Here is a 22,473-nt window from a genome sequence, read left to right on the forward strand (position 1 = left end):
CTGTGTAGTCTCACCTTCCTCCACACAGCGATGAGGATGATGATGGAGGTGATGAGGATGACCACCAGGGGTAGAACCGCAGCCAACACTGCCACCTGGGAGAACAGAGCTGGAACACAACACAGAACATTAACATCCAACTATTACATAGTAGAAATACAGTAGTCTACAGACTTTTTCCTAGTAAAACATTCACCCAGAACATAAACTAAGAGCCTGCATACCCTGCAACTCTTCAGGACTTGAGTTGCCTACTTTATCCTTCCTTGAATAGAGGATGTGTGCGTAGATACAAAGAACCCCATAGATAAAATAATGTCTTCATATAATATCATCAATATGTTGTCTTCTATTTGAGATACGTACTGCTGGACACCAGTTTGACGTCTCTCCTGCTGACTCCTCCCTCGTTGCTGGCCTCACAGCGGACGGTCACCTGTTGGGGCTTGTGGAAGGTGACCTGGCTGCGGACCTGGCCCACCTTACGGCTCTCATTGAAACTGATGTTGGTCTGGATACTCAGGGTCTCAGGGTCTGACACCAGGGGCTGCCACACTGTGCTCCGGTTACTGCACCTGGGAGAGATTCTAATGATAATCAATAGTGCAGTAGTACAGGTATACTACTACTGCTACCTCTACTCAGTTGTGTCAGAGGTAAATGCTGTCAGCTAATGCCCTCAGAGCAGTCTCAGGTATAGAAGCAGTCTAATAACCCATAGCTGGCCTGACTTCAGTTTAAACTGCAATTACTAAAACACAAATGGCAAAAACGAGTGTAAGCAAAGTGTGCCCTCTAGTGTTCACAGTGTGACAGAGACTGTGATGATGAGGATGATGATCATGATGACATGACTCACTTGAGCATGCTGTCACAGCTGAAAAACTGTATGGAGGGGGAGGGGACCCCCTCGGCCACACAGGTCACTGCATGCCTCTTCCCTGGGAGATGGTGGTCCGACAGGTCTGTTATCTGAGGGGGAACTACACAGACAGGGATACATGGTTAGGAACTACATATCCCCCAACTCTAGATGATAAGTATAGGTCAATGTTGAGCCATGTTGCCTCTCCATAGTCTTAAGTCTAAATATTATTTTTTATCTTCATCGCCTCTCCTTTATTTGCACTGATCTCAAAGCGTAGGGAGGGTGAAAGCAATGGACCACGGTGGATATAGTTCTTTCAAATCAGTGCTGATTACGAAAAGGAGGAGTCACATAAGACGAATGAGATACACCGCAATGGTTTATATTTCTTTAAAGGTTACTCACCTTTGACCTCGAGATCAAATGTCACTTCCTTGGTGTCATCTCCGTTGGCGACGAGAACAGTGTAAAGTCCCTTCTGTTCCGTCCTGATCCTCACCAAGGTCAATATGCTGATGTACCTGAGTCAGAAGAGAAAATGAGAGCCACACCGTTATAAACGTCATGAAATCATTCACAACTGATCCTGGAAAAACCATATGTTAGCAGGACCAAAGCATCTTAATCAATCCATCAACATCCTTAAGACCCTAAGAACTTCTGAGACATCCAGTCCCTATCAGTCAACGCAAGATAATACCAACAGGTAACCCAATCCTCTCAGACAGCAAGGCTACATCATTTAACACCCAGCAGGAACCAGAGAGGGTAAGTTCCCCAATGAGTGGCTAACATGATGCATTGCATACCATGCAAGTGTACTTGTAAATCCTGTTGATCTGGTGTTCTGCTTTCATACAATGACAAATAGACCAAGTCATTGATAAATTCAATCTCCAAATTGATTAGAATTGATGATCGTCCAGGTGGTCTGACCTGGTCTCGTGCTCCTGCCTGGTGATGACGGTGTTGTCTCCGTTGACGGTGGCGTTGTCTTTGGTCCAGCGGACACGTGGAGCAGGGTAGGACTCGATCTCAACCGTCAGCTCTACATTCTGGTGCAGCTGGGCCGAGACGTTACGCTCCTGGACAGACCTCAGCTCCACGAAGCCTCGCTCTGACGGAGGAGGAAGGTTGTCTGTCATTAGTGACCACATTATAAGTAGAGCACCTCTGTTTACTTCCTGAAAGAACATGTGGCCTGCAGGAGCGAAGAAATAGACTAATAGGATAAAACGTCCCTTGCCTCGGTGAAAGACTGGCACCCAGGCAAGGGAAGAAACCATTAGGCCTTTACATCGTGATCCATAGCTCTATACCCAGTGTTCTTATAATCTGGTTCCCAGTATGGGATAACCTATACACTATGATATCAAAAGTACCTTGTATTAAATGCACTGTATTCAGTTTATTGCTGATTAGGTACTGTATACAATGAAGTAGTTATTGTTTAAACTGCTGCTACTTGCTGTTTATTATCTATGCATAGTCACTTTACCCCTACCTACTGTACATGTACAAATTACCTCGACTAACCTGTACCCCTGCACATCGACGCGGTACCTGTACCCCCTGTATATAGCCTTGTTATTTGATTTTGTTACTTTTTATTCAATTTTTTACTTTAGTTTGTTTAGTAAATATTTTCTTAACTCTATTTCTTGAACTGTGTTGTTGGTTAAGGGCTTGTAAGTAAGTATTTCACGGTAAGGTTGTATTCGGTGCATGTGACAACTACAATTTGATTTGATTGATGGCGTGCTCTATTGAACTGGTTGAAACGAGGATCTGTCATTTCCAGTGGGCCGTCCAGAGTATTCGTCCAGAGCACTGGAGAGAGACAGATTCACAGCAAGCATACCCTGGCTCTGAATTAGGCAGTTTATACATGTCTGGTTACTGTGGCCTAAATATAACACACCTCAGTGGGATCAGAGTAAACAGAGGCACGACTGTAGCTTAGGCTGCATCCAATACTCAAAGACGGAGAAGGTGAAAGAGAAAAATGTTGGTTTTATCCTTCAAAAAAACATTAGCAGTTAGCTGCAGTTAAGTTGAATGATTTTTTATCATTTTAAGTAACTTCAGAAGTTAAAAACACAGATAAAAAATATTTCCAGTTTGCACTGCTGTTTCAGATTCTATACAAACCCTCAGATTGGTCAATTTTGTAGATTAACGTTATTACAAATAATAATTCAATATTAATTTGATTTTAATTGATGGTGATCTCACAAAACACAGATGCTTGTATTCTCAATGACGATAGCAAGCTACATGAAGAAGTAAAATAAATCAAATGTGGTTTATTTGAACAGAACTCTCTCTCACCTAGTGCATGGAGGTTCATGTTATGAATGGAGCTCTTTCAGTCTAAAAAAGACCCATAATAATAAGCAATCCAGTCATAGTTTGTTTTGAGAGAGTCTCTCCCTGTCTCCTTCTCACCGAGGACGGTGATGTTGACGTTGGCGGTGGCCCTCTGGTCCTGGACACTCTCGTGAACGTGACACACGTACTGCCCTGTGTTGGCCAGCGTCGCCTTAGAGACGGTGAGGCAGGAGCGCATGCTCTGGGACGACAGGATGTCTGTCAATGGCTCGATGAAGTCCACCTGGCAGACACAGGAGAGGAAAGGGATGCATCAGTAACATTTTGAAGTCTGTGAGGAGACATGTGAAGTACAAACTAAGTAATCATAACCACGGGAAGTACAGGTGCTGGAGGTGCTGCAGTACCCTCTAGATAAATTGAAATACATTTCTTGAAATTACATAAAAAAATACCAATTTTGTTCCATTGTGGCAATAGACATATCATCTATAGAAGTGTCTTGGAACCACTAAACCTGGTAACTTGAATGTTAAAGGAAAATTCCACACAACTATATTTTGGTATTTGTTTCATTAGTCCATTGTGTATATAGTCCCACAATGTTTTGAATGTCAGAAATCAAGTTTTATAGGTATTTAATTTTCAAAATACACAAATACAGCCAGTATGATGCATGTTGCGTCATATGATGTAAACACAGCATCATATCATGCACAATGCATCATACCAGCTGTATTTGAGTATTTTGAAAGTTATACACCCAGAAAACTTGATTTCTGACATGCAAAACCTTGTGGGACTAGTTGTCATGTTTGTCATTTATTGTCATGTCTTGTCCCTGTGCTCCCCATGCTATTCGTTTCCCTCTGCTGGTCTTGTTTGGTTCTATCCCTCTCTCTCCCCCTCCCTCTCTCACTCTCTCGCTCTCTCTTCTCTCTGTCGTTCCGTTCCTGCTCCCAGCTGTTCCTATTCCCCTAATCATCATTTAGTCTTCCCACACCTGTTCCCGATCCTTTCCCCTGATTAGAGTCCCTATTTATTCCTTTGTGATCCGTTCCTGTGCCGTCGGTTCCTTGTATTGTATTCACCATGCTGTGATTGCGTTTCGCCCTGTCCTGTCGTGTTTTTTGCCGTGATTGTGTATCACCCTGTCCTGTCGTGTTTTGTGCCTTCATCAGACGCTGCGTGTGAGCAGGTGTCTCAGTCGACTACGGCCTGCGCCTACCCGAAGCGACCTGCAGTCTGTGGCCGCTTCTCCAGTTGTTTTCCCCTCTACAATTCTAGAGGATTTCAGTTATTCCGTTTTGAACATTAATAAACTCTGTTTCTGTTAAGTCGCGTTTGGGTCCTCTTTCACCTGCATGACAGAAGGAACCGACCAAGGAATGGACCCAGCGACTTCAGACGCTCGTTACACTGCTGTCGAGATCCAAGGAGCCATGCTCGGCAGACACGAGCAGGAATTGTCTGCTGCTCGCCAGGCCGTGGAAAACCTGGCTGCTCAGGTTTCCGACCTCTCTGGACAGTTCCAGAGTCTACGTCTCGTGCCACCTGTTACTTCCTGGCCTGCCGAGCCTCCAGAACCTAGGGTTAACCCACCTTGCTACTCCGGGCAGCCCACTGAATGCCGCTCCTTTCTCACGCAGTGTGAGATTGTGTTCTCTCTCCAACCCAACACATACTCTAGAGAGAGAGCTCGGGTTGCTTACGTCATTTCACTCCTTACTGGCCGGGCTCGAGAATGGGGCACAGCTATCTGGGAGGCAAGGGCTGTTTGCTCTAACTATTTCCAGAACTTTAAAGAGGAGATGATTCGGGTTTTTGACCGTTCAGTTTTTGGTGAGGAGGCTTCTAGGGCCCTGGCTTCCTTATGCCAAGGTGAACGGTCCATAACGGATTATTCCATTGAGTTTCGCACTCTTGCTGCCTCTAGTGAGTGGAACGAGCCGGCGCTGCTCGCTCGTTTTCTGGAGGGACTCCACGCTGTGGTTAAGGATGAGATTCTCTCCCGGGAGGTTCCTTCAGATGTGGACTCTTTGATTGCTCTCGCCATCCGCATAGAACGACGGGTAGATCTTCGTCACCGGGCTCGTGGAAGAGAGCTCGCATCAACGGTGTTTCCCTGCTCCGCATCGCAACCATCTCCCCCTCTGGCTTTGAGACTGAGCCCATGCAGCTGGGAGGGATTCGCATCTCGAATAAGGAGAGGGAACGGAGGATCACCAACCGCCTGTGCCTCTATTGTGGAGTTGCTGGACATTTTGTTAATTCATGTCCAGTAAAAGCCAGAGCTCATCTGTAAGCGGAGGGCTACAGGTGAGCGCAACTACTCAAGTCTCTCCATCAAAGTCCTGTACTACTTTGTCGGTCCACCTACGCTGGACCGGTTCGGGCGCTACATGTAGTGCCTTGATAGACTCTGGGGCTGAGGGTTGTTTCATGGACGAAGCATGGGTTCGGAAACATGACATTCCTTTCAGAGAGTTAGATAAGCCTACGCCCATGTTCGCCTTAGATGGTAGTCATCTTCCCAGTATCAGATTTGAGACACTACCTTTAACCCTCACAGTATCTGGTAACCACAGTGAGACTATTTCTTTTTTGATTTTCCGTTCACCGTTTACACCTGTTGTTTTGGGTCATCCCTGGCTAGTATGTCATAATCCTTCTATTAATTGGTCTAGTAATTCTATCCTATCCTGGAACGTTTCTTGTCATGTGAAGTGTTTAATGTCTGCCATCCCTCCCGTTTCTTCTGTCCCTACTTCTCAGGAGGAACCTGGCGATTTGACAGGAGTGCCGGAGGAATATCATGATCTGCGCACGGTCTTCAGTCGGTCCCGAGCCAACTCCCTTCCTCCTCACCGGTCGTATGATTGTAGTATTGATCTCCTTCCGGGGACCACTCCTCCTCGAGGTAGACTATACTCTCTGTCGGCTCCCGAACGTAAGGCTCTCGAGGATTATTTGTCTGTGTCTCTTGACGCCGGTACCATAGTGCCTTCTTCCTCTCCGGCCGGGCGGGGTTCTTTTTGTTAAGAAGAAGGACGGTACTCTGCGCCCCTGCGTGGATTATCGAGGGCTGAATGACATAACGGTTAAGAATCGTTATCCGCTTCCCCTTATGTCATCAGCCTTCGAGATTCTGCAGGGAGCCAGGTGCTTTACTAAGTTGGACCTTCGTAACGCTTACCATCTCGTGCGCATCAGAGAGGGGGACGAGTGGAAAACGGCGTTTAATACTCCGTTAGGGCATTTTGAGTACCGGGTTCTGCCGTTCGGTCTCGCCAATGCGCCAGCTGTTTTTCAGGCATTAGTTAATGATGTTCTGAGAGACATGCTGAACATTTTTGTTTTTGTCTATCTTGACGATATCCTGATTTTTTTCTCCGTCACTCGAGATTCATGTTCAGCACGTTCGACGTGTTCTACAGCGCCTTTTAGAGAATTGTCTCTACGTAAAGGCTGAGAAGTGCTCTTTTCATGTCTCCTCCGTTACTTTTCTCGGTTCCGTTATTTCCGCTGAAGGCATTCAGATGGATTCCGCTAAGGTCCAAGCTGTCAGTGATTGGCCCGTTCCAAGGTCACGTGTCGAGTTGCAGCGCTTTTTAGGTTTCGCTAATTTCTATCGGCGTTTCATTCGTAATTTCGGTCAAGTTGCTGCCCCTCTCACAGCTCTTACTTCTGTCAAGACGTGTTTTAAGTGGTCCGGTTCCGCCCAGGGAGCTTTTGATCTTCTAAAAGAACGTTTTACGTCCGCTCCTATCCTCGTTACTCCTGACGTCACTAGACAATTCATTGTCGAGGTTGACGCTTCAGAGGTAGGCGTGGGAGCCATTCTATCCCAGCGCTTCCAGTCTGACGATAAGGTTCATCCTTGCGCTTATTTTTCTCATCGCCTGTCCCCATCTGAGCGCAACTATGATGTGGGTAACCGTGAACTGCTCGCCATCCGCTTAGCCCTAGGCGAATGGCGACAGTGGTTGGAGGGGGCGACCGTTCCTTTTGTCGTTTGGACAGACCATAAGAACCTTGAGTACATCCGTTCTGCCAAACGACTTAATGCCCGTCAAGCTCGTTGGGCGTTGTTTTTCGCTCGTTTCGAGTTTGTGATTTCTTACCGTCCGGGTAGCAAGAACACCAAGCCTGATGCCTTATCCCGTCTGTTTAGTTCTTCTGTGGCTTCTACTGATCCCGAGGGGATTCTTCCTTATGGGCGTGTTGTCGGGTTAACAGTCTGGGGAATTGAAAGACAGGTTAAGCAAGCACTCACGCACACTGCGTCGCCGCGCGCTTGTCCTAGTAACCTCCTTTTCGTTCCTGTTTCCACTCGTCTGGCTGTTCTTCAGTGGGCTCACTCTGCCAAGTTAGCGGGTCATCCCGGTGTTCGAGGCACTCTTGCGTCTATTCGCCAGCGCTTTTGGTGGCCGACTCAGGAGCGTGACACGCGCCGTTTCGTGGCTGCCTGTTCGGACTGCGCGCAGACTAAGTCGGGTAACTCTCCTCCTGCCGGTCGTCTCAGACCGCTCCCCATTCCTTCTCGACCATGGTCTCACATTGCCTTAGACTTCATTACCGGTCTGCCTTTGTCTGCGGGGAAGACTGTGATTCTGACGGTTGTCGATAGGTTCTCTAAGGCGGCACATTTCATTCCCCTCGCTAAACTTCCTTCCGCTAAGGAGACGGCACAAATCATTATTGAGAATGTATTCAGAATTCATGGCCTCCCGTTAGACGCCGTTTCAGACAGAGGTCCGCAATTCACGTCACAGTTTTGGAGGGAGTTCTGTCGTTTGATTGGTGCGTCCGTCAGTCTCTCTTCCGGGTTTCATCCCCAGTCTAACGGTCAAGCAGAGAGGGCCAATCAGACGATTGGTCGCATACTACGCAGCCTTTCTTTCAGAAACCCTGCGTCTTGGGCAGAACAGCTCCCCTGGGCAGAATACGCTCACAATTCGCTTCCTTCGTCTGCTACCGGGTTATCTCCGTTTCAGAGTAGTCTGGGTTACCAGCCTCCTCTGTTCTCATCCCAGCTTGCCGAGTCCAGCGTTCCCTCCGCTCAAGCGTTTGTCCAACGTTGTGAGCGCACCTGGAGGAGGGTGAGGTCTGCACTTTGCCGTTACAGGGCACAGACGGTGAGAGCCGCCAATAAACGCAGGATTAAGAGTCCAAGGTATTGTTGCGGCCAGAGAGTGTGGCTTTCCACTCGCAACCTTCCTCTTACGACAGCTTCTCGTAAGTTGACTCCGCGGTTCATTGGTCCGTTCCGTGTCTCCCAGGTCGTCAATCCTGTCGCTGTGCGACTGCTTCTTCCGCGACATCTTCGTCGCGTCCATCCTGTCTTCCATGTCTCCTGTGTTAAGCCCTTTCTTCGCACCCCGTTCGTCTTCCCTCCCCCCTCCCGTCCTTGTCGAGAGCGCACCTATTTACAAGGTACATAAAATTATGGACATGCGTTCTCGGGGACGGGGTCACCAATACCTAGTGGATTGGGAGGGTTACGGTCCTGAGGAGAGGAGTTGGGTTCCGTCTCGGGACGTGCTGGACCGTTCGCTCATCGATGATTTCCTCCGTTGCCGCCAGGATTCCTCCTCGAGTGCGCCAGGAGGCGCTCGGTGAGTGGGGGGTACTGTCATGTTTGTCATTTATTGTCATGTCTTGTCCCTGTGCTCCCCATGCTATTCGTTTCCCTCTGCTGGTCTTGTTTGGTTCTATCCCTCTCTCTCCCCCTCCCTCTCTCACTCTCTCGCTCTCTCTTCTCTCTGTCGTTCCGTTCCTGCTCCCAGCTGTTCCTATTCCCCTAATCATCATTTAGTCTTCCCACACCTGTTCCCGATCCTTTCCCCTGATTAGAGTCCCTATTTATTCCTTTGTGATCCGTTCCTGTGCCGTCGGTTCCTTGTATTGTATTCACCATGCTGTGATTGCGTTTCGCCCTGTCCTGTCGTGTTTTTTGCCGTGATTGTGTATCACCCTGTCCTGTCGTGTTTTGTGCCTTCATCAGACGCTGCGTGTGAGCAGGTGTCTCAGTCGACTACGGCCTGCGCCTACCCGAAGACCTGCAGTCTGTGGCCGCTTCTCCAGTTGTTTTCCCCTCTACAATTCTAGAGGATTTCAGTTATTCCGTTTTGAACATTAATAAACTCTGTTTCTGTTAAGTCGCGTTTGGGTCCTCTTTCACCTGCATGACACTAGTATTTTGAAAGTTATATACTATGAAAACATGATTGCTGACATGCAGAAAAATGTTGGGGTGGAGTTTTCCTTTAAACGCTAGCAATGGCTGCCAGTCCTGACTCGAATGGGAACTGCCATCTATGTATTATATTTCCATGGTTTGCCTTTCGCAAATTTCTAAATACAATCGGGAGAAAAATGTACAGTTTGGAAAGCAAATGCCTACTGCTGAAAAGATAGGATTAATCTGTCTGCTAATATTTTTTTTCTCAACGATGTTTGAGCGATTCTGAGCGAACAGCACCGGTGAGAAAGCAAGGCCTCATCGTCAACACTGGGCTAGCTAGTGCCACTGGAACATTTATTTAGTAGCCTACTGAAGCCTATAATATATATATATATATATATATATATATATATATATATATATATATATATATATATATATATATATATATATATATATATATATATATTCCTACTAATATGTGCAATCTGTGTCTCTTCATTGGCCTGTTTGCATTCTAGACCAGGACGTTTTTATTGGTCTCAGTTTGTCACTGTCAGAGTAGACACTTATTTCAGTCATTTGTGGTATTAAATAAATATTATACTATTGTTTTCTGTCATAAATGACAAAGAATTGTATGAAATGCGTTCATAAAACCTTTTTTTACCCTGCTAAAAACCTTTGTGTAGAAATGTTTAAAACGCCTCTGCTCGACTGTATCCCACTATGCAAACGAGATTATAGATGCACGCAAATGCTTTAATATAAAGGGAATAAAACATATTTTAAAAAACTCAAAACATCTTCTGCAGGTAGTCCCCCGGCTATTTAAGTAATATAAGATTCGACAAGTTTAACAAGAAGGTTTGATTTTTTACACTTGTATAAGTATTATGTCAGTGAAATCCTATAGCAAGGGCCTTCAAACTTAAAACAATTTTAACACCATCAATTTACTGTATTATCAATAATGATATGAAAACCATGTGTCTGTTGTGAGTGAGATTGAAACGGGATTTAACACATCTAGGTGTGGCTGAACAGACATCTTGATGTAATTCACTCTATGTCTCCCCGGGACGAGTGAAGGGAAAGTCAAACAAAAGGCCCTTGTTCTCTTCTCCTCTCTTCTCTTCTCTCCCACTCACGTCTCTGTTGGGGTAGTCCCAGGAGAAGAAGACCAGCTCCACTCCATGCACCGTGCAGTTCACTGTCAGGGGCTCGCCCTGCTTCAGCACCGTCTTAGACGCATTGATGTAGGCGTCGATTGTCTCCGGGACTAACTCAAGAAGTGTGTGGAGAGAGAGGGAGAAAGGAGAAGAGGGAGGGAGGGAGGCAGAGAGCAGGAAGGAGAAAAATAGTTCATTGTTATTTTTGAGTCTGACATACAACAGCTTGATAGCCTTTTAAGTGAGACCAATAGATGAATACCCTTGTGCAATACTGCAATACTTTGTTTACACCAAGTCACTTGGCTCTGTCATAACCTCACATGGTCTCTCTTATCATTGCTATGCAGACGACACACAATTAATCTTCTCCTTTCCCCCTTCTGATGACCAGGTGGCGAATCGCATCTCTGCATGTCTGGCAGACATATCAGTGTGGATGACGGATCACCACCTCAAGCTGAACCTCGGCAAGACGGAGCTGCTCTTCCTCCCGGGGAAGGACTGCCCGTTCCATGATCTCGCCATCACGGTTGACAACTCCATTGTGTCCTCCTCCCAGAGCGCCAAGAACCTTGGCGTGATCCTGGACAACACCCTGTCGTTCTCAACTAACATCAAGGCGGTGGCCCGTTCCTGTAGGTTCATGCTCTACAACATCCGCAGAGTACGACCCTGCCTCACACAGGAAGCGGCGCAGGTCCTAATCCAGGCACTTGTCATCTCCCGTCTGGATTACTGCAACTCGCTGTTGGCTGGGCTCCCTGCCTGTGCCATTAAACCCCTTCAACTCATCCAGAACGCCGCAGCCCGTCTGGTGTTCAACCTTCCCAAGTTCTCTCACGTCACCCCGCTCCTCCGTTCTCTCCACTGGCTTCCAGTTGAAGCTCGCATCCGCTACAAGACCATGGTGCTTGCCTACGGAGCTGTGAGGGGAACGGCACCTCAGTACCTCCAGGCTCTGATCAGGCCCTACACCCAAACAAGGGCACTGCGTTCATCCACCTCTGGCCTGCTCGCCTCCCTACCACTGAGGAAGTACAGCTCCCGCTCAGCCCAGTCAAAACTGTTCGCTGCCCTGGCCCCCCCAATGGTGGAACAAACTCCCTCACGACGCCAGGACAGCGGAGTCAATCACCACCTTCCGGAGACACCTGAAACCCCACCTCTTTAAGGAATACCTAGGATAGGTTAAGTAATCCCTCTCACCCCACCCCCCCCTAAGTTTTAGATGCACTATTGTTAAGTGACTGTCCCACTGGATGTCATAAGGTGAATGCACCAATTTGTAAGTCGCTCTGGATAAGAGCGTCTGCTAAATGACTTAAATGTATGTAAATGTAATTCAGACATGCACATCAACAATGCTGTACAGTACAGTGCATGTAATTACAACCCGGGCAACATTTACATGGAGGTTGCATTATTGTAATATTGATGTTGATTAATGTGCATTGTCCCCTATAAATAAATAAATAAACAAGCTATAGGTTTGAGCAGACAATAGTGTTCTTCTCTATACCAGCCCCATCGCCGACCCCCTGCCTCTTCCAGGTACCCACCAACAATACTTAAGACGTAGAATTCCTGGGACTCTTTCTCCTCTCCTTTCAGCTCCCCACGACACACATAGGTCCTGTCCTCCAGGGATGCCCTATAGCCCTCACTGGGGATGTAGACCCCTTTTAGGTGCATGTTACTGTCCGTCTCGTAGAGGGTGACGTTGATCTGGGGGTTGGTGACCACACAGGGGATGGTCCCCTCCTCGCTGGTCTTGGTCACCATGCCGTGGGAGCTCTCAATGAACCACACTTCAGGGTCTGTGTGGAGGAGAGGAAGACTTAGCTGGAGGGATAAGATAAATAATTTCACACCATGCGAGAGATAAGAAAATTTAATTAATATCATGATTGAACCAAGATATTGAGGCCTAAGAGCTGAGATTGCTGTTACAATATACAATATTTACCTGGGAATTGGGAACAAAACATTTGATTAAGCTAACCTAGGTTAATATCTGTGACAGAGGGTATAGTTATGACGGTGTTCTCACCCGGCACAAAGACTGCCACCTCTCTAGCCTCGTCCGTCAAAGCCTCGGCACAGACGTACACTCCTGTGTGTCTCCACGTCACGTTGTCCAGAATGAGAACACTGGTTGTGTTCTGGTTCTCCACTCCAAAATAGGGAATGTCGTCATTCCGCTTGAACCTCCATCCGACTGTCCCCCAGCTAGAACAGGTGAAGATTATGGAGTCGCCCGGTGTCATGACGACCTCGCTGTTGCTAGGGGAGATCTCCAAGCAACGGTACTCAGGGCAGAAGTGCAAAAGAGCTGCAGTCAACACAAACAAGGAAAGATCAGGTTTGGGGTCAAACAGCTAGATCCCCAGGTCAAGGGTTAAAGGTTAATATAGCAATAACAACTCAGAAATCCATCCAATTACACAGTGATGAGGGATGTGAAGAGTCTGGAGGTGAAAGGAGGAGGGATGATAATTATATTTTTAAACTGTTACAGGCTCTTTGCCTTCCATATTAAAGAACACCGGCAACAATCTCAATGGCAACTTAGCTGGACACTAGAGCTGGGCGTTTTCCCCCTACCATGTAACCTGACCAGGAAAGATTCCAGTCAATACAGTATATTTTTATGGTATTTCATTAGGTTGTTCCTCTCACCTGTTAGTAGGGCTGTCAGATGGAGAGTGGACACTCTGACACTCCTCATGGTGACAGGCTGCAGGAGAGATGTATTCTGCAAACATATTCAAAATAAAAACACTGAATAATGTCATCTACATGATAGCCCTTGTTTTTATTCACTACATTCCTCCCAGTATATTGAGCTTTACCCGTGTGTTAAAGACAAAACCCCACACACACTCCCCACTCAGTCAAAGGTTGATTCACAGTCAAAGGCTGATTTACAGTCAAAGGCTGATTTGACAAACAAGTTGATTGAGAGAGAGATATAGATGACTCCAAGGCTAGGGTCCGGGTGTTGTTCCCTCCTACGTTGCTTAACCAGTGAGCTCAGTCATCATGATGACAGCTCAGAGCTCTGGGCATGGGGAGAGCAGGACTCACAGTTGGTCCGAACATTAATATCTCTTTACATACACAACTGATACGCTCATATCATGATGGATGTATTTTACCCCTGGAAGACCAACAGGGTTAGGGTTAACAAAGTTGGGAGTTTACAATATAAATCACATGTCATGACTGCACAATCTGTTCCTTATCCAAAAATACTATTTGCCACAGAAAGAGCCCTGGCCTAATCATGGAAATAGAATAAACAGAATAGATGTGGCTCTTAGAATACAATGTAAGTTCACTCCCCTCTCAAAAAAGAGATGTGGATTTCTGAACACAACATTCCGGTTCTATGTTCTGAATGGGTTCAGAGGAGAGGTATGTGATGGCTTGCTGAACACGGACAGAACGATGTTGGAGAGTTTTTGTTCTTGTTTTGCCCGTGTTCTGTCCAACTAACAAACAGGTCAGTGTGAGCCTCTCCTTAACACTCAGTCAGAAACAATGCTGCAGGGTCTTAAACTATTCAGCTGTTGTGTCCAACCACTAATTGGTTTCCAAGTAAACAAATGTAAGTAGGCAAAAGGGGCGACCACAAAACAGCAACAACAAACCAGATTTGAGGTTTTGTTTATAAACTGATGGTGTGCTATGGTGATACAATGTGTAGCTTTGTCTTTGAAAACTCAACGCTGAGGTAAAATCTTAAATGATACCCTATTCCCCCATATAATTCACTACCAGACCCCTTCAGTAACATTCCAACATATAGCTCACTACCAGACCCCTTTAGTAACATTCCCCCATATAGTTCACTACCAGACCCCTTTAGTAACATTCCCCCATATAGTTCACTACCAGGCCCCTTTAGTAACATTCCAACATATAGTTCACTACCAGACCCCTTTAGTAACATTCCAACATATAGTTCACTACCAGACCCCTTTAGTAACATTCCAACATATAGTTCACTACCAGACCCCTTTAGTAACATTCCAACATATAGTTCACTACCAGACCCCTTTAGTAACATTCCAACATATAGTTCACTACCAGACCCCTTTAGTAACATTCCAACATATAGTTCACTACCAGACCCCTTTAGTAACATTCCAACATATAGTTCACTACCAGAACACCTTTAGTAACATTCCCCCATATAGTTCACTACCAGACCCCTTTAGTAACATTCCAACATATAGTTCACCACCAGGCCCCTTTAGTAACATTCCCCCATATAGTTCACTACCAGACCCCTTTAGTAACATTCCAACATATAGTTCACTACCAGACCCCTTTAGTAACATTCCAACATATAGTTAACTACCAGACCCCTTTAGTGACATTCCAACATATAGTTCACTACCAGACCCCTTTAGTAACATTCCAACATATAGTTCACTACCAGACCCCTTTAGTAACATTCCAACATATAGTTAGTTCACTACCAGACCCCTTTAGTAAACATTCCCCCATATAGTTCACTACCAGACCCCTTTAGTAACATTCCAACATATAGTTCACTACCAGACCCCTTTAGTAACATTCCAACATATAGTTCACTACCAGACCCCTTTAGTAACATTCCAACATATAGTTCACTACCAGACCCCTTTAGTAACATTCCAACATATAGTTCACTACCAGACCCCTTTAGTAACATTCCAACATATAGTTCACTACCAGACCCCTTTAGTAACATTCCAACATATAGTTCACTACCAGACCCCTTTAGTAACATTCCAACATATAGTTCACTACCAGACCCCTTTAGTAACATTCCAACATATAGTTCACTACCAGACCCCTTTAGTAACATTCCAACATATAGTTCACTACCAGAACACCTTTAGTAACATTCCCCCATATAGTTCACTACCAGACCCCTTTAGTAACATTCCAACATATAGTTCACCACCAGGCCCCTTTAGTAACATTCCCCCATATAGTTCACTACCAGACCCCTTTAGTAACATTCCAACATATAGTTCACTACCAGAACCCTTTAGTAACATTCCCCCATAAAGTTCACTACCAGACCCCTTTAGTAACATTCCAACATATAGTTCACTACCAGACCCCTTTAGTAACATTCCCCCATATAGTTCACTACCAGACCCCTTTAGTAACATTCCAACATATAGTTAACTACCAGACCCCTTTAGTAACATTCCAACATATAGTTCACTACCAGACCCCTTTAGTAACATTCCCCCATATAGTTCACTACCAGACCCCTTTAGTAACATTCCAACATATAGTTAACTACCAGACCCCTTTAGTAACATTCCCCCATATAGTTCACTACCTGACCCCTTTAGTAACATTCCAACATATAGTTCACTACCAGAACACCTTTAGTAACATTCCAACATATAGTTCACTACCAGAACACCTTTAGTAACATTCCAACATATAGTTCACTACCAGAACACCTTTAGTAACATTCCAACATATAGTTCACTACCAGAACACCTTTAGTAACATTCCAACATATAGTTCACTACCAGAACACCTTTAGTAACATTCCAACATATAGTTCACTACCAGAACACCTTTAGTAACATTCCAACATATAGTTCACTACCAGAACACCTTTAGTAACATTCCAACATATAGTTCACTACCAGAACACCTTTAGTAACATTCCAACATATAGTTAACTACCAGACCCCTTTAGTAACATTCCAACATATAGTTCACTACCAGACCCCTTTAGTGACATTCGAGATGCAGACCTATTTTGTTACTTTAAAGGCAGAGGTCAATATGTGTCAAAGGTGGCATGGCTCATCCCTCACAGACCACATACAGCCAATAACAGAGCAGGAATGTATTCCTGAGTAAACACTTCATCATAATAAAGAATGTGACAGAAGCAGGGAAGTAGGGGTGGGGGGGGGGGGACAGGAGGGGTGGTTGTTGTTGTGGTGTAGGGGTGCAGCAGCAGACGTCTGGAAACAGTTAAGGATAGATCACAGGCCTGTATGCAGGACGAGGGTGGGAAACAGAGAGAGGGTAGAAGAAAGGAGCCTTGGGAAGAGAGGGAGGAGAAGGATGAGGATGAGGAAAACCTTTGAAGGAGTCAGTGGATAAAAAAACCCCTTCAAAATTATTTGGGGTATTAAAATGTGTTTATTTCTATTTTATTTTTATTTCTATTTTGAACTGGATGACTGAAGTACAATTAAAAGCTACCCGGTAAAACTTCTCCAAATTCTAATCTAATCATGATACATCTGTGGCACAAGGCAAACTTTTATTAATTGTCCCATACATTATATTCAGGTTGAAATACTGTAAATGTATGAACTGTTCTATTAGAAGTAAATAACAGAATCATAAAACGTGCTGAAAAAAAGTATTAGTGTTAGTTTGCTTTACTGTAAAGCTTACTGTAAACCACTTTGGGTATTGTAGCCTATGAAAGGTTCTAAATAAATAAGATGAATTTCTTATAATGTTAAATCCCCTGATTACCCAGCTAACAGTTCATCTAACATAGTACCAGTGCATCTTTAGAGCTTGAAGCCTGTGTAAAGAAACTAGCACCTCCATTCCCCAAACTGAAACTCTTAAACTATTCCAACAACATGACTCGTACATTTCCTTCCCAATCTCCATCAGCCTGATACTAGTTAGGGCCCCGTGTCATGTTTGATTGATTCCCGTTTTAGGTTTTTGTTGTTGTTCTCTCACACACACACACACACACACACACACACACACACACACACACACACACACACACACACACACACACACACACACACACACACACACACACACACACACACACACACACACACACACACACACACACACACACACACACACACACACAGTTCACCCCCTCTGTGTCACTGGTGTACAGTACAGTTCAAGTTCCCACAGTGTTCATGTGAAACGTTCCCAGGCCCGATGATCCACTGGGGACAGTGACAGGACCACCAGGGCCCAGAGGTCACACTGTCCCAGAAGGCCATGCGTCAGAACACTCAGAGAGCGACTGGCTACCCGGGAAACCAAACATGTCACCTCAGTGTCACAGAAGATTGAAGATTGTACGATGATGAGTGTCAAATTTGGTGACAGCAGTGCACGTGTCACTTGGTTCACGGAGTGAACTCCGATTATAGCTATTATGACAGTGATTAATAACGTCATTGAGCATGCAAGGGAAAACTGCTGTGGAACACTAGAAAACAAATGACTGTTTTACTGCAAATGAATTACATGACATTCCTTGCATCTTACTTCAAACCACATGTAACCTAACCCTTCAATGAGAAACTGTAATCTCTGCCAGTTTGATCTTGTTTTAGGTGTTGAAAGGACTTCAGAGGAGGTGTGTGTGTGTGTGTGTGTGGGGGGGGGTAGTGGACATGAGAAGGGTGGTGTGTTCCCTGGTGGTCCAGTGAGGACGTTAGTTTGAATGAGGGTCTTTGAGGAAGAAATTGACCAGTAAACCCTAAGGAGCTGACCGGGACAAACCATCTGAGGTCAGAAGGCCAAAACATCCCAGTGGAAAGGTCTTTAGAGTTGGCATCAGAGGTGACCCTTAGGATAGATAATCACTCTCACTGCTTGTGCTTAGGGCATTAACATGCTTCTGGGAAAGACAGACTGCATCAGGGACTCTGTGGTTTTATAGAATGAGGCTGTGAGACTGTGTAAGAAGATACACATGTGCAGTGTAGATCCTCTGACCCTCTCATCACGCTTCATAACGCTTCATAAAGCTCCATTCCTCACTCAGAGGCTTGACCTGGACATACAGTTGAATTCGGAAGTTTAAATACACTTAGGTTGGAGTCATTAGAACTATTTTTTCCGCCATTTCTTGATAACAAACTACAGTTTTGGCAAGTCGGTTAGGACATCTACTTTGTGCATGACACAAGTCAATTTTCCAACAATTGTTTACAGACAGATTATTTCACTTATAATTCACTGTATCACAATTCCAGTGGGTCAGAAGTTTACATACACTAAGTTTGTCTTTAAAAAGCTTGGAAAATTCCAGAAAATTATGTTATGGCTTTAGAAGCTTCTGATAGGCTAATTGACATAATTTGAGTCAATTGGAGGAGTACCTGTGCATGTATTTCAAGGCCTACCTTTAAACTCAATACCTCTTTGCTTAACATCATGAGAAAATGTTAAAAAAATTAGCCAAGACCTCAGAAAATAAATTGTAGACCTCCACAAGTCTGGTTCATCCTTGGGAGCAATTTCCAAACGCTTGAAGGTACCACGTTCATCTGTACAAACAATAGTACGCAAGTATAAACACCATGAACGTACTTTGGAGCGAAAAGTGGGAATCAATCCCACAACAACAGCAAAGGAACTTGTGAAGATGCTGGAGGAAACAGGTACAAAAGTATCTATATCCACAGATAAAACTAGTTGTATATCGACATAACCTGAAAGGCCAGTCAGCAAGGAAGTAGCCACTGCTCCAAATCCGCCATAAAAAAAGCCAGACTACGATTTGTAACTGCACAAGGGGACAAAGATCATACTTTTTGGAGAAATGTCATCTGGTCTGATGAAACAAAAATAGAACTGTTCGGCCATAATGACCATCGTTATGTTTGGAGGAAAAATGGGGAGGCTTTCAAGCTGAAGAACACCATCCCAACCTTGAAGTGGGAATGTGATGAAGCTGAAATAAATAATTATCTCTACTATTTTTCTGACATTTCACATTCTAATAATAAAATGGTGATCCTAATTGACCTAAAACAGGAAATTTTGACTTAGATTAAATGTCAGGAATTGTGAAAAACTGAGTTTAAATGTATTTGGCTAAGGTGTATGTAAACGTCTGACTTCAACTGTAGGTATGTGTATATATATAGTATGTATGTATGTATGTATGTATGTATGTATGTATGTATGTATGTATGTATGTATGTATGTATGTATGTATGTATGTGTGTGTGTGTGTGTGTGTGTGTGTGTGTGTGTGTGTGTGTGTGTGTGTGTGTGTGTGTGTGTGTGTGTGTGTGTGTGTGTGTGTGTGTGTGTGTGTGTGTGTGTGTGTGTGTGTGTGTGTGTGTGTGTGTGTGTGTGTGTGTATATATACAGTATGTATGTATGTATGTATGTATGTATGTATGTATGTATGTATGTATGTATGTATGTATGTATGTATGTATGTATGTATGTATGTATGTATGTATGTATGTATGTATGTATGTATGTATGTATGTATGTATGTATGTATGTATGTTACTTTACTGCTCTAGGGATGTAATTATTGTTTGGATAACCTTATTTACTATTACGTATTGATTCACATTTTATTTTAAATTGTTTCACTCTTTATGAGATCCGCAATGCAGAGAACGCCGGAAGAAGAATGAACATTTAATTACCACAGTGAATTATTGTAATGTTTGTTTATGTGTTAGTTAATCCCATAAAGGATGGGTTGCCAATTGGTGATTTGACACAAAAATACAATTTCATTCATTCATTAATTCGTTCATCTGCAGTTGAACTTGTTGATCCCAAAGGAGATGGATAAAAATACATTGACTTGGACCATAGTGACTTGATGCACATGAAGCAACACTGTTGAGTAACATTGGACAATGTCACAATCACCACACTAACCACAATTGGAATCATACAATCTTGTTATCATTAGGGAGGTATCAGTATTTTGGTATTTTGGTATTTTGTTAGGATCCCCGTTAGCTGTTGCAAAAGCAGCAGCTATACCTCCTGGGGTCCACACAAAATCCACACATGACATAATACAGACAGCTCAAGAACCGAACTACATATCAATACATACACGCAAACTATCTAGGTCAAATAGTGGGGAGGCGTTGTGCCGTGAGGTGTTGCTTTATCTGTTTTTTGAAACCAGGTGTGCCGTTTATTTGAGCAGTATGAGATGGAACAGAGTTCCATGCAATAATGGCTCTATATTTATTTAACCTTTATTTAACTAGGCAAGTCAGTTAAGAACAAATTCTTATTTTCAAGTGCTGCCTGTTCAGGGGCAGAACAACAGATTTGTACCTTGTCAGCCCGGGGGTTTGAACTTGCAACCTTCTGGTTACTTGTCCAACACTCTAACCACTAGGCTAACCTGCCGCCCCGGCATGCCTTCTTTTGTCATGTTTTGTCATTTATTATCTTGTCTTGTCCCTGTGCTTCCCATTCTATTCGTTTCCCTCTGCTGGTCTTATTAGGTTCTTTCCCTTTTTCTATCCCTCTCTCTCCCCCTCCCTCTCTCACTCTCTCGCTCTCTCTTCTCTCTATCGTTCCGTTCCTGCTCCCAGCTGTTCCTATTCCCCTAATCAATCATTTAGTCTTCCCACACCTGTTCCCGATCCTTTCCCCTGATTAGAGTCCCTATTTCTTCCTTTGTGTTCCGTTCCTGTCCTGTCGGTTCCTTGTCTAGAATTCACCGTGCTGTGTTTGTGTATCGCCCTGTCGTGTCGTGTTTTCCTCAGATGCTGCGTGGTGAGCAGGTGTCTGAGTCTGTCTGGTTCAAGTGCCTTCCCGAGGCAACCTGCTGTTCACCTGCTGTTCAAGATCGAGTCTCCAGTTTGTCCTCGTCATTTCGAGTGAAAGTTGTGTTTTTTTGTTTGTATTTACTTTACTGGATTAAAGACTCTGTTTTCGCCAAGTCGCTTTTGGGTCCTCTTTCACCTGCATGACAGAAGGAACCGACCAAGGAATGGACCCAGCGACTTCAGACGCTCGTTACACTGCCGTCGAGATCCAAGGAGCCATGCTCGGCAGACACGAGCAGGAATTGTCTGCTGCTCGCCATGCCGTGGAGAACCTGGCCGCTCAGGTTTCCGACCTCTCTGGACAGTTCCAGAGTCTACGTCTCGTGCCACCTGTTACTTCCTGGCCTGCCGAGCCTCCAGAACCTAGGGTTAATAACCCACCTTGCTACTCCGGGCAGCCCACTGAGTGCCGCTCCTTTCTCACGCAGTGTGAGATTGTGTTCTCTCTCCAACCCAACACATACTCTAGAGAGAGAGCTCGGGTTGCTTACGTCATTTCACTCCTTACTGGCCGGGCTCGAGAATGGGGCACAGCTATCTGGGAGGCAAGGGCTGATTGCTCTAACAAGTTCCAGAACTTTAAAGAGGAGATGATTCGGGTTTTTGACCGTTCAGTTTTTGGTAGGGAGGCTTCTAGGGCCCTGGCTTCCTTATGCCAAGGTGAACGGTCCATAACGGATTATTCTATTGAGTTTCGCACTCTTGCTGCCTCTAGTGAGTGGAACGAGCTGGCGCTGCTCGCTCGTTTTCTGGAGGGACTCCACGCAGTGGTTAAGGATGAGATTCTCTCCCGGGAGGTTCCTTCAGATGTGGACTCTTTGATTGCTCTCGCCATCCGCATAGAACGACGGGTAGATCTTCGTCACCGGGCTCGTGGAAGAGAGCTCGCATCAACGGTGTTTCCCTGCTCCGCATCGCAACCATCTCCCTCCTCTGGCTCAGAGTCTGAGCCCATGCAGCTGGGAGGGATTCGCATCTCGACTAAGGAGAGGGAACGGAGGATCACCAACCGCCTGTGCCTCTATTGCGGAGTTGCTGGACATTTTGTTAATTCATGTCCAGTAAAAGCAAGAGCTCATCTGTAAGCGGAGGGCTACAGGTGAGCGCAACTACTCAAGTCTCTCCATCAAGATCCTGTACTACTTTGTCGGTCCATCTACGCTGGACCGGTTCGGGTGCTACATGTAGTGCCTTGATAGACTCTGGGGCTGAGGGTTGTTTCATGGACGAAGCATGGGTTCGGAAACATGACATTCCTTTCAGAGAGTTAGAGAAGCCTACGCCCATGTTCGCCTTAGATGGTAGTCATCTTCCCAGTATCCGATTTGAGAC

The 22,473-nt window shown here is 45.0% G+C and overlaps 1 protein-coding gene across 4 annotated transcripts in view; it reads right to left on the reverse strand.

Annotated features, from left to right (window-relative positions):
• The window catches only part of LOC124011140 (platelet-derived growth factor receptor beta-like), a 59,539-nt gene that overhangs the window by 13,083 nt on the left and 23,983 nt on the right, over positions 1–22,473 (reverse strand). For 3 of the 4 annotated variants that reach the window (XM_046324206.1, XM_046324208.1, XM_046324205.1), the window contains exons 2-11: positions 13,241–13,316; positions 12,612–12,893; positions 12,121–12,378; positions 10,538–10,668; positions 3,317–3,482; positions 1,805–1,985; positions 1,274–1,389; positions 860–983; positions 367–587; positions 15–109 (exon numbers count right to left, since the gene is read on the reverse strand). In XM_046324206.1, coding sequence (XP_046180162.1) covers positions 15–109; positions 367–587; positions 860–983; positions 1,274–1,389; positions 1,805–1,985; positions 3,317–3,482; positions 10,538–10,668; positions 12,121–12,378; positions 12,612–12,893; positions 13,241–13,289 — 1,623 coding nt within the window. In that variant the 5' untranslated portion in view covers positions 13,290–13,316. The remainder of the gene's footprint in view (positions 1–14; positions 110–366; positions 588–859; positions 984–1,273; positions 1,390–1,804; positions 1,986–3,316; positions 3,483–10,537; positions 10,669–12,120; positions 12,379–12,611; positions 12,894–13,240; positions 13,317–22,473) is intronic. The other variant, XM_046324207.1, reaches the window with a different exon arrangement.

Source organism: Oncorhynchus gorbuscha, linkage group LG23 (genome assembly GCF_021184085.1).
Source record: "Oncorhynchus gorbuscha isolate QuinsamMale2020 ecotype Even-year linkage group LG23, OgorEven_v1.0, whole genome shotgun sequence".
NCBI classification, from domain to species: domain Eukaryota; kingdom Metazoa; phylum Chordata; class Actinopteri; order Salmoniformes; family Salmonidae; genus Oncorhynchus; species Oncorhynchus gorbuscha.